The sequence below is a fragment of the Hypanus sabinus genome, chromosome 12 (genome assembly GCF_030144855.1).
Source record: "Hypanus sabinus isolate sHypSab1 chromosome 12, sHypSab1.hap1, whole genome shotgun sequence".
NCBI lineage: Eukaryota > Metazoa > Chordata > Chondrichthyes > Myliobatiformes > Dasyatidae > Hypanus > Hypanus sabinus.
In genome coordinates, this window is record NC_082717.1 from 39,488,535 (window position 1) to 39,507,432 (window position 18,898).

At 40.6% G+C, this 18,898-nt stretch overlaps 1 protein-coding gene across 6 annotated transcripts in view; it reads left to right on the forward strand.

Annotated features, from left to right (window-relative positions):
- The window catches only part of LOC132402794 (transcriptional-regulating factor 1), a 260,989-nt gene that overhangs the window by 209,641 nt on the left and 32,450 nt on the right, over positions 1 to 18,898 (forward strand). For all 6 annotated transcript variants that reach the window (XM_059985782.1, XM_059985784.1, XM_059985783.1 and 3 more), the window contains 2 exons: positions 2,099 to 2,187; positions 17,735 to 17,848. In XM_059985782.1, coding sequence (XP_059841765.1) covers positions 2,099 to 2,187; positions 17,735 to 17,848 — 203 coding nt within the window. The remainder of the gene's footprint in view (positions 1 to 2,098; positions 2,188 to 17,734; positions 17,849 to 18,898) is intronic.

Below are 18,898 nucleotides of genomic sequence, written 5' to 3' on the forward strand. Positions count from 1 at the left end.
AAGATTGTGACGGGTTTTCACAACATAGCCAATGTTGCAAGAACTAGGGGAGACAAATTTAAAGCTTTGTGAAGGAGATACAGAAGGGACGTGAGAAACAACTTTTTTCTGACATTAATTGTATTAACCTGGATTTCATAGAAGGATTGTGCATGCAGAGGAGATGTATGATTTCAAAAGGAAATTGGATTGGAACTTGAATAGAAAATAAGTCTCCAAATGATGAAAACAGAGCAGAGAAATGGGAGTGACTGGATTCCCCTGCGGAGAGTTGCTATGGTCGACAGGCTGAATAAGCTTCTTTTGTGTAGCATTCATAAATAGAAATTGTAATAATTTATTAAGAATTACAGAAGGGTTAACTATAGGGGTTAGAACTGCTTTCTTTTTTTTTATTATTACCATACATAAGAAAGTAACATCAAGTCAAATCATCTGCTATTATCTTGGATTTTCACAGCGATAGGTCCGTAACTCGGGCTGCCAGCTCTAGGACAGTCATGCTATGAAGAAACTCTATGACTTCAGCAGCTCTCAGGCTGGGAAATCCGCAACTAAACCTGGGTCAGGTTAAAGTCGGTATAAATACAGTGACTCCATAAATTGAATAAGAAACGTCCACTGCCAGCAGAAAGTGGAGCTTTTTAATTCCATTTAATTTTGTTAAATTAAATGAATTTAAGTACGTGTGTTTTTCTCTTTTTAAATTTTTATTTCTAATGGGCTTTGAGCGACTTTGAATGTGGCTCTCAAATTCATCTACAGACATTTAATAACTTTGACAGTTTTGGTAGTTAATTACTGGATTGCAGCTCACCACTTACACTGAGGGACCTTGGCTTTGCTGAGATGAGCCGGGCAATATCAATGAACTGAGAGACAGCCTCCCACCAGACAGGATTGCTTTTGATCACGGATATAGCACCAAAGGACTAATAGACAGTGACTTTAGGACAGCAGATGATATGCCCTGTTTTTGATTAATTGAGTTGTAATGTTTCTACTTCCCAATTCTTTTGCTTTCCTTCATCCAGTTAGTTTTGGGAAAATTACAACTTACTCAGTTTAGATTTCTTCATCCTCTTCAGTATTTGCTGAACCCTTTTGATCTGCATAAGTAAATAATGGATGAAACAGGTTTTGGTTCAGGATTCAACCTTCGGTTGGAAGTCAGCTGACTCAACACAGTACAAGGCTCTATTGTGAATAGAGCCTTCACTGTCAGACACTTCATCAGATGCAAACCTCTTCAGAAGAGCCGGGGAGTTAAGGAAGGATATGAACAGAATTATTAGGTCAGTTGACTAAGCATTTAAAATTACATTAGGAATCAGAAATTAAACCAAAATGAAGTATATTTAATAAAGAACTTGGTTTTACCATTCCGTGGACCAGTGAATTGAATGGGATCATGTAGTTAACAATTGAAGATGTTGGAAATACCATTTTTTGTTTTTATTTCAATTTTCCCACGTCCTCCAATTTTTTTACATTTTCTTTTCTGATTTTTTGCCAGATCTACTGTAGGATTGGAGAGGATGATGTAATAAATATCCCAAGATTTCATACTCAATATCACCCTCACATTATCATTCACTCATTATTTTATTGGTAACTTCTTAGTTCAGTAAAATAAGATACTTTCCTTGTACATGAGGCCATTAATCAGATCTAGAAATTTATTTCCTGAGATTCAAATAATGTGAACATGATCACTCATTCACTCTGTGTCAGTCCTTCTTGGATGAAAGCACAATAAAATATATCACGCAGGTTTAACTTGTTTTTCTATTTTATTCATTATGCAGGCAGAATATGAAATTTGGTTGTCATTGGTGTGTAATTTTGTATGTTATATAAAATAGCTCAGTTTATAGCTGAATATGAAGCTTTAAACACAGGGTCTAGAGTTTAAATACTTCCAGACAATAGGGCATTTAATAAGATTATGAAGCTAGTACCAGTCTCGCAAATCTCAATTTCAGGACAGAAGCAGTGACTATTTCCTTGAATTTGGGAACATACTATAAGTGTAAAGTGCAGAGATTGTTTGTTTGAACTGGTCCATATATAATAAACCCAATCCTTTTATTCATAGGCTCTGACAAATGGACAACAATAGAAAGGAAAATGTTCAACAAAGCCCTGACTATACATAACAAGGACTTCTTCCTGGTTCAAAAAATGGTAAGAGAATTGTTGTAGGACTTGTACAGGGGTTCTTCACATATGAAATTAGTTTGACTTACTTCCTTCAGCTTCTTTTGGTTGAAGGACAAGCTGACACTTCATTGGCTGGGTCATCATTTGCACGCTTCTGCTCCATTTCTATGGGTTTAAATGTGGCTAGTGGACGCAATCCTCTCACCATTTTATTTCGGCTTCTGTATACTCCTTAAGGGAGCTTCTTGTTTTTTAATGATCCTTCTGCACTTTTGAGCAGTCATGGGCCAGGGATTGGCCCAAGTGAGTCAAATAGTTTGGGTTTTTTTCTCCCCCAAAAGGTATCAAGTTTCCCCACTTCTCATATAAATTACCTTCACCCCAACAGGAAACTGGTTGGTGTGGTGTAGCATTGCTTCAGAGAAGATTTAGTCTAATAAGGCAGCCTTGTTTGACAACATTCTACGATGAGATAGCTGGTAATGGATTGGGACAAGAGGATATTGGAGTAGCGTCACAGGATGGCATATAGTTGAGCAAATGTCAAAGCCCGTTATTGGGAGTGTTAGAAGCCTGCATAGGAGGGGAAAGAATCAAATAAAGTTGGAGAATTTCTTTTCTTAAAAAAAAACATAATTCCATGAATGGTGTCAGTGTTACAGGCATTTTTGAGGAAAGATGGTATAGGGAAGAAGAAATTGGGAAAAGGAAAAGAGTGCATGTACAGACAGGGATATATTGGAAAAGAACAAGTGATGGAGTATGTCGAATGCACTGTCAGGTATGGAAAAAGAAATGGCTCAAATGAATTTGGCTGAATTACAAATGACAATGAAATGATTTCCCTACTTCAACAAGTTAGGAACTGCAAAAAGTTTTAAGATATTGACAATCATCTTGAATGTTACAATGAAAATGAAAATATGGAAGATGCAGTTGTTGATGGCATTGTATGAACCAGTCCATTGTCTGCACTGATTCTGCTGTTTGCATACACCAGATGGATTCCTCTGATAACTTTTAGGAACAAATACACAGTTTTATAGCCTGTAGTAGTATCAGTCGTGTTCTAATTTGTTCTGTATTTCATTTAAATACATAATTTGCTACTCAGCTAGTCTTTTTATGCCTTTTTTTTTTAAAACTATTTCCCTGAAACTTTGGCTAATTAGGGCAGTCTCTCAATTGGACCAAAATGTATAGGTACTGATGTGTCCCAATTAACTGTATAATTGATGGATTTGCATATGGGATAGAAAAGGCAGGTAAAAGGGTAATGTTATGATAGTCGTGGGAGATATTAATATGCAGGTAAATTGGGAAAATCAGGTTGGTTCTGGATCTGAAGAGAGGGAATTGGTAGAATGCCTACAAGGTGGCTCTTTAGTGCAGTTTGTAATTTAGCCTATTTGGGGAAAAGGCAAGTCTGGATAAAGTGTTGTGTAATGAATCAGATGTAATTAGGAAGTTTAAGTCAAAGGAACTATTGGGAGGCAGTGATCATAAAATGATAGAATTCACTCTACAGTTTGAGAGGAAGAAGTTAGATCTATCAGTATTATAGTGGAGTAAAAGGAATTATAGAAGCATGAGGGAAGAACTGGCTAAAGTTGATTGGAAGGGGATACTAGCAGGGATGATGACAGAACAGCAATGGCAGGAGTTTCTGGGGGCAACTTGGAAAGCACAGGATAGATACATCCTAAAGATCAAGCAACACACACAAAATGCTGGTGGAACGCAGCAGGCCAGGCAGCATCTATAGGAAGAAGCAATGTTGATGTTTTGGGCCAAGACCCTTCATCAGGACTAACTGAAATAAAAGATAGTAAAATTTTGAAAGTAGGAGGTGGAGGGGGAAATCCGAAGTGATAGGAGAAGACTGGAGGAGGTGAGGTGAGCTGGAAAGGTAATTGGCAAAAGGGATACAAAGCTGGAGAAGGGAAAGGATCGTGGGACAGGAGGCCTAGGGAGAAAGAATGGGGGAGGGGAGCGCCAGAGGGAGATGGAGAACAGGCAGAGTGATGGGCAGAGGGGGGGGGGAAAGGGGGGGGATAAATAAATCAGGGATGTGGTAAGAAGGGAAGGAGGGGCATTAACTGAAGTTAGAGAAGTCAGTGTTCATGCCATCAGGTTGGAGGCTACCCAAACGGTATATAAGGTGGTGTTCCTCCAACCTGAGTGTGGCTTCATCTTGACAGCAGAGGAGGCCATGGACAGACATATCAGAATGGGAATGGGACGTGGAATTAAAATGTGCAGCCACTGTGAGATCCTGCTTTCTCTGGCGGACAGAGCGTAGGTGTTGAGCGAAACGGTCTCCCAGTCTGCGTTGGGTCTCACCAGTATATAAAAGGCTGCACGGGACGCAGTATACCACACCAGCTGACTCACAGGTGAAGTGTCGCCTCATTTGGAAGGACTGTCTGGGGCCCTGAATGGTGGTGAGGGAGGACGTGTAAGGGCAGGTGTAGCACTTGTTCCGCAAGGATAAGTGCCAGGTGGGAAGGGATGGGGGGGGGGGGGGGGAATGAACAAGGGAGTCACATAGGGAGTGATCCCTGCGGAAAGCAGAAAGTGGGGGGGAGGGAAAGATGTATATCCTAAAGATCAAGTCATATTCCAAAGGGAGAATGAAGCAATCATGTCTGACAAGTATAGTTTAAAGACAGCATAAAAGCAAAAGATAGAGTATATAATACAGCAAAAAATTGTGGGAAGTTACTGGAAAGCTTTTAAAAATCAATAGCAAATACTTTTAAAAACCACAATGAGAGAAAAAATAAATATTTTTTAGTATTTGATATTAAGCTAGCCAATAATATCAAAGAGGATACCAAACATTTTTTCAGATATATAAAGAGTAAGAGGCGAAAGTAGATATTGGACTGCTGGAAAATTATACTGAAGAGATAGTAATGGGGGACAAAGAAATGGCGGAGGAACCTAATACATATTTTGCATCAGTCTTCACTGTGGAAGACTCTAGCAGTATGCCAGGAATTAGGAAGTGTCAGGGGGCATGTGTGATTGCAGTTGCTTGATGAGCTGAATAGTCTGAAAGTAGATAAGTCACATGGACCAGATAGACTGCACCCCAAGGTTCTGAAAGAGTTAGCTGAAAAGATTGGAGCAGTTCCCTTCCAGCTACATATTTATTTGTCTGGGTAAATTTCTGCTTCAACTCCATATTGAAGGTGTGACTATGGGAATTCACATGGGTCCCAACTACCCCCATCTTATTTGAAGGTTATTTGAAATAGTCTTTGTTTCAGTCTTTCTCAGGTCCCCTCCCTCAACTCTTTTTTTGGATTTATTGATTGCATTGTGGTGCTTCCTGCATTCACACACAGAACTCCAAAAATTCATTACTTTTGTTGCTAAATCCACTCTACTCTCAACTTCATGGTCCATCTCTGAGTCTTTCCTTCATCATCTCAGAGTTTAAGTTAGGGGCAAGCACAGATAACAGCCCACAGACTCCCACAGCTTTCTTGACAATCCTTCCACCCACCCTGTCTCTTTGGGAATTCCTTTCTATTCTAGTTCCATGGCCTCTCCATTGCCATCTGTTCTGATGACAAATCTTTGCACACAGGTACCTCTTGAGATGTCTTTCATTTTCCTAAACCTTGACTTCCCATGTACTGTTGTCAGCAGAGCCCTTTACTGCATCTCATCAACTTCCTGCATCTCAGCATTCATTTCATCTTCTTGAAGACAGAGAGTTCCCCTACTCCTCATTTTTCATCCCACTGGTTTTGTACACAGCCGATTCTTTTTTTCAAGTTCTGTTGCCTTCAATGAGATTCCATCATCAGACATATTTTCCCTCTTCTCCCTTTTCAATATTATGAATGATCATTTCCTCTCAATTTCCTCTACGACTGCAGGAGATGCATCACTAGTCCTTCTCTTTTCCGAAACTCAAACAATTCTCCCTTTCAAACAATGACGCACTTCATTCAATCTACTGTTCACAATATGGTCTCCTTTACACTGGAGAAACCAAATGGAAATTGGATGGCTACTTCATTAAGCACTGATGTTCAAGGTTTTTATACATTAGAAATAAGATGGTACCTAGGAAGAGGATAGGGCCAATCAAGGAAAAAGGAGGGAATTTATCCATTGCACCAAAGGAAATGGGTCAGTTAACAAATATTACATAACATTGGTATTCATCCAGATGAATCATATGGAGGATAATGCGATCAGTGATGGGTAATGCTGATATTCTATGGCATGTTGGTAGCAAGAAGAAAGAGGTGTTTGCATCCTTGAAGACAAATGAGGTGGATGAGCTTTTTAAGACCATAAGATATAGGAGCAGAATTAGGCCACTAGGCCCATTGAGTCTGCTCCACCATTCAATCATGGGCCGATCCAATTCTCTAAGTCATCCCCACTCCCCTGCTTTCAGCCCATACCCTTTGATACCCTGGCTAATCAAGAACCTATCTGTCTCTGCCTTAACTACACCCAATGACTTAGCCTCCACAGCCACTCGTGGCAACAAATTCCACAGATTTACCACCCTCTGACTAAAGTAATTTCTCCATTTCTCTGTTCTAAATGGACATCCTTCAATCCTGCCCTCTTGTCCTAGACTCCCCTACCGTGGGAAATAACTTTGCCATATCTAATCTGTTCTGGCCTTCTAACATTAAAATGTTTCTGTGAAATCCCCTCTCATTCTCCTGAACTCCAGGGAATACAGCCCAAGAATGGTTTTCAACAAAGATCGCGCTGAGACCTGTATATAAATGTTTTGGATGAAAATGCATGTGGGTTGTTTAGTAAGTTTGGAGATGACAGTAGAACTGGTGGAGCTTAACTGACAATTGTTGATAGTTAATTTGGATTGTGAAATAAATAAATGTGTTCATGAAGTTACTGAATTGCAGCATTCATTTGCAATATTAGAGATGCTGGAAACGATCAGCTTGCCACTTAAAGATCCATGAGATAAAATAACTGTTTTGATCTCTGTACATGTGTTGTAACTTGATGAGTATTTCTACCATTTCCTTTTTTAGTTTAGCATGTGTATTTTTTTTGCTTTTCAATGCAAATGTGTACCTGATTATGTGGATCAAATTCCTAGATAAAGCATTTAAAACTGTCAGCTGACTGATTCTGTTGGGAGGTAGCAAAACATTTGATTACAAAATCAAAACAGGAAAATACAGGAATTGTGATCAAGTAAACGGCATCTGTGGAGAGCTTTCTGATAATTTATCTGAAATTCTAATTCCTTCATATCTTACTAATGTGATATAAATGTGAACATCCAGTTTACAATTTTGAATATCTGCTCATTCAATCATTTTCATGCTTACAATCTATTGATAGCTTTCTTTGGATGTGGGTTAATTTTGTTGTCCCAAAATATCAACTTCGTTTAACTTTGTTTTGCTTTTGTTCCTGAAAATGAGAAGTGCGGCATGTTGGATGAATGACGTAAACATAAAATTGAGTCAGGGATGCTGTGGATTTAAGTTAATACAGATTGAGTACCCCTTATCTGAAATTCCAAAATCTGAGTTGCTTTTGAATGCTGATATGATTTCACAAATGGAAAATTCCACAAGGTGCTGTAAAGGTTCCCAAGCGAACCTGGTAAGAAATAAACAGGCAGACTACTATTTAGATGACAGCGAATTCATAATGCAGAAATGCCAAGGGTCTTGGGAGTCCTTGTACAGGATAACCTCCAGGTTGAGTTGGTGATGAAGGTGAATGCAATTTTGGCATTCATTTCTAGAGGTATAGAACATAAGAGCAAGAATGTGATGTTGAGGCTCTATAAGAGACTCATGAGACCACACTTGGAATATTGTGTGCAGTTTTGGGCTCCTTATTTTAGAAAGTTTATACTGACATTGGAGAGGGTTCAGAGAAGATTCACGAGAATGTCTGGCAGCTCTTGGGCTGTATTCCCTGGAATTCAGGAGAATCAGGGGGGAACTCAATAGAAATATTCTGAATGTTAAAAGGCCTGAACAGATTAGATATGACAAAGTTATTTCTCATGATAGGAGATCCTAGGACAGGGGTCAGCAACCTTTACCACTGAAAGAGCCACTTGGACCCGTTTCCCACAGAAAAGAAAACACTGGGAGCCGCAAAACCCGTTTGACATTTAAAATGAAATAACACTGCATACAACGTTTTGTTTTGCCTTTATGCTATGTATAAATAAACTATAATGTGTTGCATTTATGAAATTGATGAACTCCTGCAGAGAAAACGAAATTACATTTCTGCATGCAACAAAAACATTTTGAACTCCGAAAAAAAGACGTTGGGTTGAAGGTTACTTTTAAGTAAAATACTCAACGTCTATTTGAGTCCTTCTTGTATTTATGAAAAACGCCAAACTTAAATTTGCCGCCAGCAGCAAACCAAAAATAACGTCAGCCAGCTGTCAACCTGAAAAATAAAAGGACTATTTCACTGAACAATGAAAACATATGAATATACGTAAAATAATACGCAATTAAAATATTTATCATACTTCTTCAGGTTGACTCACACCTGACAATGCAGTCGTATTCAGTAGGGATGGATCGATGCTTAGGGGAGTGACCGGGAAGGATAATGTGTTTTTTTCCTCTCTGAACTCACAGAAGCGTTTCCCAAACGATGTTTGCATTGCGATGATTGCAGAATGTAAATACTCCGAATTTATCATGTCGTGACATTGTTTGAACTCTCTCAAATTGGGCAAGTGAGACAATGTGCCTTTCTGTAAATCTCTGGCAAGCAACGTCAACTTGCGCTCGAATGCAAAACATCCTCCAACATGTGCAGGGCTGTACGTCCTTTCCCCTGAAGAGCTGTGTTCAGCGTGTTCAGGTGCGCTGTCATGTCTACCATGAAGTGTAGCTTTTCCAGCCACTCTGGCTGTTCCAGCTCAGGAAAGTTGAGCCCTTTGCTGCCCAGGAAAGTTTTCACTTCTTCCAGACGCGCGACAAAGCGTTTCAGCACCTCCCCTCTGGACAGCCAGCGATAAAAACACGTTGTAGCGGTTGCTACACGCAGTCAGTAAACTGCAGTCAAAGATAGCTTTATTCGAACTAAACAGCCTTGCTTTTAAGCCTCCCTCAACCCGCCCCCCCTGGGCGCGGATGCTGCAAAAGACACGTACTCACAAACCCCCGTAGGCTATCTCCCTTAGCCTGAACGCTGGCTAATTGTGAGCCGGTTCGGATGTGTCAGGAAATGCGTCGCCACAACGTCTTATTTAGATTGTACAAGATCACCATAATCTTCAAATTTAGATTTACATTTCAAAAACTAACAAACTAACATAAAATACATATTAATTAAATACTGACCATGTAGCGGTGTGCTACACGCAGCGCTAAAATTACGACACGGAGTCGGTAACTGCAGTCGAAGGAAAAAAACTTTATTTGAAATCTTCAGCCTCACTTTTAAGCCTCCCTCAACCTGCCCCCCCCCCCATGGCGCAGAGGCTCCAAAGTTCTGTGCTCGCAAACCCCCGTAGGCTATCTTATTGTGAGTCGGTTCGGATGTGCCAGGAAAAGGGTCGCCACAACCAATTATTTCCCAAAGCAACAGGGAGCCGCAGCACAGACGTAAAAGAGCCACATGTGGCTCCGGAGCCGCGGGTTGCCGACCCCCGTCCTAGGACAAGAGGGCATGACTTCAGAATTGAAAGACGTCCATTTAGAACAGAGATGCAGAGAAATTACTTTAGTTATATGGTGGTAAATCTGTGGAATTTGTTGCCACAAGTGGCTGTGGAGGCCAAGTCATTGGGTGCATTTAAGGCAGAGATAGATAGGTTCTAGATTAGCCAGGGCATCAAAGGGTATGGGGGGAAGGCAGAGGAGTGGGGATGACTGGAAGAATTGGATCAGCCCATGTTTGAATAGTGGAGCAGACTCGATGAGCCGAATGGCATACTTCTGTTCCTGTATCTTATAGTCTTAAATTATTGTTCGCAAGTGTGGCTCACTCAAGAATACGTTTTTCCCTCATTCATATTTAATCCTTTCATGGATTGAACCTGGGCCGAATAATTTACGTCAATTACCTTCAAACTTGCACTTCAGTCAGCAATTTTCTGTCATTTTTTTTTTGCTAAATAAAGATTTTGATCACTTCAACATTTCAACTTTAAGATACAAATCAGTCTTTCTGTTGCAGTTAAGTCAGTAGTTTCTTTTCCCATTCCCTTTTAGGCTAACATTGCTAAATGACTGGTAGGCAAACTGCTGTCAAGGTTCTGCTTAAGCCACTGTGTAGCTGGCCATTAGGAGGTATGAAACCATCTTCAGGTAACATGGCAATCAGCTTTTTGTCCGTCCTGCTTTCCTGAAAGGAAAATTCCACTCTATCTGATTGTCAGCCATAAACAGAAACTGACTGCATGAGAAACAAATTAGCATTCATATATTATCTGGCACAGCGTATTGGTGCATCAGAAAAAAAGAGCTAATTTGTGAATCCTTCATGGTGAAGCAGAAGGTCTTTGCATCACACAGACCATGAGGTCCCAGTTTTAACTCCTAGCTTTATTTCACACTTCATTTGTGAGTCTGTTGGGGTCATCTATTGCATCCAGTGCGGCCTCCTCTACATCGGTGACACCCGATGTAGACTGGGGGATCGCTTTGTCAAGCACCTCCGCTCCGTCTGCCACAATAGACAGGATCTCCCAGTAGCCACACACTTCAACTCTGCTTCATGTTCCCATTCGGATATGTCCATACATTGGCCTCCTCTACTGCCATGATGAGGCCAAACTCAGGTTGGAGGAGCAACACCTCATATACCGTCTGGGTAGTCTCCACCCCCTTGGTATGAACATCGAATTCTCCAACTTCCAGTAATTCCCTCCCTCTCCCTTCCCCCATCCCACTTCCACGATGCCCCCTCTTCCAGCTGCCTATCACCTCTCTCATGATTCCGCCACCTTCTACTACCCATAGTGCTTTCCCCTTACATTCCTTCACCTCTCCTGCCTATCCCCTCCCTGCTTCCCCTCCCCCACCCCTTGATCTTTCCCCTGATTGGTTTTTCACCTGGCACCTTCTTTATAGGGCCCCTACCGCCTCCTTCTTTAGTCCTGACAAAGGGACTCGGCCCGAAACGTTGACTGCTCATTTCAACAGATGCTGCCCGACCTGCTGAGTTCCTCCAGCTTGTTTGTACGTGTTAGCTTTATTTGAGTTGGCTGACCAATAGCAGAGAGAAGAGTTCCAAATTCAACTTGAGCAACTTTACCTGATAGACCTTTATAATTTGAATACCCAAGTCTCCAGTCTTTCAAAACATAACTGATGGGTAAGAAAATCAACATCGATGCATCATGTGTTCAGTTTTTTTGCTGGTGTGATGGCGTGGACCATGTTCCAGTTATTATAGCTTGGGGATTCTACTGGCCTAAGTTTTACTTAAGTCTGACTTGAGTATCTTAGAGAAAGTCAGTCCTCTGGGATTTCTGCAGTAAATCATCTTTTTGAGGTTCTAAAAAATGCACTTGTTCTTAACTTGAGGTCTAAACAAAGGAGAACAAAGGAAATATCTCTGCTTTGAGGGAGCGTGAATATAAATTAAGAACAACAACTGTAAATAGGACATAGAAAAAGAATTGTTCAGTTTAAAAGTTAGAAGATAAGTGTAACATTTTAGTAGTGTGGGTAGTTTAACAAGGAGTCACTTTTTCCCTTCCCGTTCAGAACTTCTCTAAATGATGCAAGCATGGTCAAAATGTGAATACAATGAGATTTTCAATCTTGCTTGTTTTAGAGCAGCAGTTTGTATTTACTCAGATAACAAACATGCTTTACTAACCTAATTTCTGCTGGATTTTTGTTACTTAAAGGATCAATGCTCAAACTGGCCTTTGATTTCACCAAGATCTGTGACTTTTTGCAAGCTTCATTACTGACTCACACATGTAATTGACAGCTTTGCCCGTCGACATCATGATTGCTCTCAGAATCGCTTTAATTTGCTTATTTCTGATGTATCCCACTGCTGATTCCTATTCCTTCATTGGGGAGGTCGCCTAGATTCCACACTCAGCGGAGACTTCATCTGCTTTCTTATCAGCACACTAGAACAGTCAGAGTACGCATGGGTGTTTGAGTGCAGGCACTATGTAATATTGTTCCTAGTGGTTACCATCAAAATTTTATACCACGTAACTGCTAGCACCCACCAGAACTTGGGTTATAATGTCATTTCTCCCTCTTATTTTCAGCAGTGTATTCCACTCCACTCATTGTTTGTTTGTCAATGGTTGTGATACTTAAAATAGAAACCCTTCTTCTCTGCAAACTGCAGTGCAGTAGCTTACCAAAGTGACTCTTAATGATAAATATAGAGTGCAATTTCATGGAATCCATAAGATATTACTTTGCTAGTTTTTTTCCAGTGTATTGAGGATCAAAAGGACAGGTTATTTTGTCCTAGCAATCAATCTCATTATGATCTTGCATCTTGTTGTCTCCCTGCACTGACATTTTCTATATAGCTGTTACACTTTATTCTGCAGTGTGTTATTGTTTCACCTACAGTAGTACTACTTTCATTGCACTGTGTAATGATTTAATCTGCATGAACAGTATGCAAGACAAGCCTTTCACTGTGTCTCAGTACGTGCGACAATGATATTCGAATTCCAACGCATTTCTTACTGTTTGTGCATTGTACAATGAGAATGTTCGATTGTGAGTTAAAGGCTCTAAAATTAGGGATTTAAACCTCAACTAAAGGATTATACAAAGGGGTGAATTATGGTACAATGAGATACTTCATTAAAAGATTGTAATTGCATTTATTTTCAACGAATGTATAAATTATGCAACCTTGAGATTTGTTTGCTTAGCAACAAATTGCAAAGCAAGGAACCTGAAAGAGCCAATTAAAAAAAATAAGACTAACCTGCCCCCACCCCACCAGTGCCCACAGAGAAAGAGTTCTTCGACCTCACTCGCCTCCTCATTGTTTACAGTGATAGTTTACCACAATTTATTTCAAAAGAAGTGTTATTCCAGATTCAGATTCGGTTTATTGACATTTAAAAACCACAAATGCAATGCAATTAAAAAATGAAACAACATTCCTCCAGAATCATATCACAAAACAGACTACACCAGAAAATCCACATAACGTTTGGCAATCCCCAATCCAGAGTCCGGAGAGGCTGCTGGGTATTAATATCGCGCTACCATCTTAGCGCGTTCCCCGGAAAGGAGCTCCAATCCCACCAGACAAAACAAGACCAAAAACTAAAGCTGCAAGACCTGCACAAAACCACATAGTTACAACAGTGCAAACAATAGCGTAATTGATTAAAAGAAACAGACCATGGGCACAGTAAAAATAGTCCAAAGATGTTAAAAGACTATAAGTTCGAAAGAAACCACCACACAGATTCAAGTCCTCAAGGTCCCGATTTGACTCGTCATCCCACGCTGGCAGCAGAAGGGAATACCCCCGCTATGGACTTTCACGGCGCCGCCCAACTCAGCCTCGCAGACGCAGCACACAATGAAAGCTCAGTCGAACCCAGCCTTGCAGACGCAGTACACAGTGAAAGTGACCTTATTGCATTGGACTCTGAGTCCGTCGAACCTCCGAGCCTCCGACCATCCCCTCCAGCACAGCTTCTCCGAGCACCTTCCTCTGCCGAGCATATTAAGACGCCTTTGCCAGCAGCCATCAGCAATGCGACCCCGAGGACTGGGGCCCTGTTATTCCCAGCAGAGACCCGGACCTTGCAGCAGCAGCAACGAAGAAGGTCTTCCTGGAGATTTCCAGATGTTCCTCCGTGTTCCCACATCCGTTTTCAACCGATTATGATTGCGCACAGCACCCCACTTCACAAATAACAGATAATCAGCTCCGGAGTGGCCGCTGCAAGCTGCATCGCGCCGCCATAATAATGTTAATCAAATTCCTTTGCTTTTGAACCACAAGTAAGCTGTTGCATGTATTCAACAGAGCCATCTTAAATTGGAAGGGAAGATGGTTAATGATTAACAATGTTTACACAGTCTACAGCAAAACACTTAATCACTTATAAAGCACAAAAGTCCAACAGGAAAAGTGGCCTACTAAGACTAACAAGTGAGGTTAAAGATAATACAAGATCAAAGGAATAAATATATATCATTATCATGAGGAACAATAAGCATGATGATTGGTAGAATTTTAGGTTTTCAGAAAATGGGGTTGAAGAAATGGAGAAGGAAAGGGAGATTAGAATACCTGAATGATCTAGCAAGAAACCTCAATACAAATGGAAAGTGAAAAAGCAATACCTTATTAAAATCTTATGTGGGTCCATACAAACTGGGGCAGGAAAAATAATATCGGAGAGGAAAGAAAGTATGATATTAAAACAAATACTTTGCTTTTTGCACAATAAGAAAACCCCCTGGAAATAGTAGAAAACAATGTGAATGGAGAACCGAAAGAAGTTATGATTAACAGAGAAATAATATTTGAGAAGTTAATGGGACTGAAGGCTGATAAAATGTCCAGCACCTAATGATTTGCATTCCAAGTTTCTGGAAAAGGAGATACTGGATGTGCAAGTTATCCCTTTACAGAAATTTATTGAATGTAGCATTGTTGCATATGTTGGCAATTTGCTCCATTATTTAAGAAAGGAGGGATATTGTCTTATGCTTGGAAATTAAGTTGATAGGGCCTGAACTGTAATAAATTTAGCAAAATGAGAGCTGATTTCATTCTTCTGGAGATTGTCTGGTTAGACGCTCAGAACTAAACAACTACTGCCACTGACACCATCGTCATGAAGTGTTTTGAACGGCTGATAATGGCACGTCAAAAACACCATTCCTGCCACATTGGACACTCATCAGTATGCTTACTGGCAGAACCCCTGCAAGTGCCATAGCATCTGTCATGCATCTGGCTGGCCCTGACACAACTAGAAAACAAGGACGCTTGTGTCAGATTGCTGCTTCTGGATTCACTTCTATTATCCCACAGATTTTGGTGAAAAAACTCCTCCTCCTTGGTCTAAATACATCACGATGTGTTAGGTATTTATACATCACTATGTGTTAGACTTCCTACTGAACAGATCATAGATAGTCAGGATGCACAGCTGCTCCTCCCTCCTGATCATCCTCAAGACAAGTACCCTAGGGTTGTGTGCTCAGCCTATTAGTGTGCACTCTGCTCACACGTGATTGCACAGTTAAGCACCGACAATGGTGGGGCTCACCACCAACAACAATGAGGTGACCTACAGAGAGGAGGTAGAGGAGCTCAAAGCCTGGTGCCAGGAAAATAACGTCTTCCTTAATATTATCAAGACAATGAAGATAGTTGTTTACTTCAGGAGAACTCGCACCACTCAACCCCCTTTACATCAGTAACTCAGCAGTGGAAACTGAAAGCAGTATTCAGATTCCTAGAAGAGCACATCTTGCACAATCTCTCACAGTCCCAAAGCACATCCTACACAGTCAAGAAATCTCATCAACACCTCTCCTTTCTGAGGAGGTTGAAGAGAACTGGACTTTGCACATTCACACTCAAGTCATTCTACATATGTGCAGAGAAGAGCATTTTGACAAGCTATATCACCTTTTGGTATGGAAACTGCATGGCAGTAGACAGGAGTGCTTACAATGGGTAGTTAAAACAGCCCAACACATCACCGGCACTAACCCACCCACTACGAAGAACATACATACAGAAAGGTGCCAGAAGAAGAGCAGTAAGATCATGAAAGATTCCACCACCCTGGTCATGGGTTGTCTGTCTACAACTCCCATCAGGGAGGAAGCTATGTAGCATCCACACCAGGAACATTAGACTCAAAGCAGTTACATTCCCCAAGCAGTAAGACTGATCAACACCTTCACGCAATAACTCCACTATTTTATTATGTCAGTCATCTTATGTACAGCCTAATGTGACTTTGTGGACATAGAATCAATCTCTTTTTATAAGCTATCTTATGTATTTATACGGGTTTTTAAAATTATTATTGTGTTCTTTATGAATTTTTTTGTGCTGCTTTGAATTTGGAATAAAAATTATTTTGTTCTTCTTTACACTTGTATACAGGAAATGACATTAATCTAGAATCATTGAAAATTGAACATTGAATTCTACAGCATATTACAGACCCTTCAGCCCCCAGTGTTGTGCCAACCATGAAACTGGCTAGAATTTCCCTACCGCGTAGCCCTCTATTTTTCTAAGCTCCTTGTACCTAAGAATCTCTTAGAAGACCCTTCTGTGGCCTTTACCATGGTCTCTGGCAGTGCATTCCAAGCACCCACCACTCTCTGTGTGGAAAAACTTACCTCTGACATCCCCCTGGTACCTACTTCCAAGCACCTTAAAACCGTGCCCTCGCGTGCTAGCCACTTCTGCCCTGGGAAAAGGCCTCTGGCTATCCACATGATCAATGGCCCCTCATCATCTTATATACCTCTATCAGGTTACCTCTGTCGTTCCAAGGAGAAATGTCCAATTTCACTCAACCTGATCATGTTTTTTCTGACTTGAGTATCTAGAACCTGGTTGGTGACTGTCTTACCTGAAGGATGGCCATTCAGGTCAAAGATAATGGGGCTAGTGAATCTTTGGAAGTTTCTCCCCAAGGGATGTGTGGAGGCTAAGTTGAATTTATTCAAGACAGAGATTGATAGATTTTTGAACGTTGTCGAAATCAAAGGATATTGAGGGACTGCTGAAAGCAATGCTGAGGTGGAAGATCAGCCACAATCTTACTAAATGGCAGAGCAGGCATAAGAAGCTAACTGGAAAGCTAATTGAAAAGCTAATCTTGGCAGACGTGTAGCTGATTTTGTGTGAATCTATATGCAGCAAGCTGAACAACTTAACTGATTTAAATCAGCAATTGGAGTTTGCAGTGAATTCTAGAGAAAATAGTAACAATTGTTGCATGCTTTTATCAAAATAAATTATGTTGGTTTATCATGCAACTGTATTAAAAAAATAGCTACATAGCTTCACAGATGTTTTGGAGAACAAATATAGATTCCAGTGCTGAAGAAGCTGCCAACTGCAGACTTCTCTGGTATTGTAGATCAATGTCTTTGGAAAGAATATAAGATGATTTTCCTACTCTACTCTTCAAGTAATGCAAATTTCAACTTTTGTTTCAGAGTACTTATTTACTGAGAAGCTCTGTGAAGTAGGCCCTTCTGGTCCTTCAAGCTATGCCGCCCAGCAATCCCCCTGTTTAATGCTAGCCTAGTCATGGGATAATTTACAATGATCAATGTACAGTATCTACCAACTGGTACACCTTTGGATTGTGGGAGGAAACCTGAGCACCCAGAGGAAACCCATGTGGAGATTGTACAAACTCCTTACTGGCAGGAATTGAACCCTGGTCAATCTTACTGTGAAGTGTTGTGCTAACCACTAAGCTACCATGCCCACCTTAAATGCCATGTGCCCTTGTAACTTGTTCCTTGAATAATAAACAATTTTATTTTAATTCCTGCTCTTAGTAAATTTTGATGGCTTATTATAATGCAGCTCCTATAACTTTGTCATCTTACTACAGATAAAGACAAAGACAATGGCACAGTGTGTGGAATACTACTACACTTGGAAAAAGCTCTTGCGATTAGGTCGAAAACACCGAACACGTCTTGCAGAAATGGAAGCTGAGGGAATGGTGAGTCATTAACAACATGTGAAGAAGATAATGGTGGATCATCTTACATGGCTTTAAAACTAATTGAACAACAGCTCATTTTCAAATTGGACATTTCATAACTAGCTGTTGAACATGAAACAACAATTGAAATGTGGTTGATGTATAGCCAGAGTACTGAGTATGTATGAAAGTTGTAAGTTCCTGATGCTGGAAATCTAATGTGTAAATAGAAGATGCTGGGAAAGAGAGCAGCAGGCTTGGCAGCATCACACCACTGAGCAGTTTCTGTTTGTCTTAATGAAAATGTCCAGTCTGTTGATCTTCTGAGCATTGACAGTCCTTCAAACATTAATGCTGTTTCAAAGAGAAATCTGACCCTGTTGTTTTGTGATCTGGTATGTGAGGGAATGGCAGTTCTAATTCATATTAATATTTTAATGGTAAGAATTGGTTAATAGGCATTCTTGTTCTTTTCATCTTTTCAGCGAGGAATTTCAATAGTAAACACCAATACTGCAGATGCTGTGGTCAAACCAAGACGTACAAAAAAGCTGGATGAGCTCAGCAGGTCGGGCAGCATCCGTTGAAAGGAGCAGTCAATGTTTCGGGTCGAGACCCTTCGTCAGGACTAAAGGAGGGGGAGGGGCCCTATAAAGAAGGTGGGGGAAGGGTGGAAATCCCCCACCCCTTGATCTTTCCTCTGATTGGTTTTCCACCCTTCCCCCATCTTCTTTATAGGGCACCTACCCCCTCCTTCTTTAGTCCTGACGAAGGGTCTCGACCCGAAATGTTGACTGCTCCTTTCAACGGATGCTGCCCGACCTGCTGAGTTCATCCAGCGTTTTTGTACGTCTTGAGGAATTTCAATAACTGACTAGTTGCTAAAATCAACTGAACTTTTCATCTAAAGTTCCCAGCACAACAGCTAAGAAATTTACAAACCCCATTTCCAGAAACGTTGGGATATTTTCCAAAATGCAATAAAAACAAAAATCTGTGATACGTTAATTCACGTGAACCTTTATTTAACTGACAAAAGTACAAAGAAAAGATTTTCAATATTTTTAC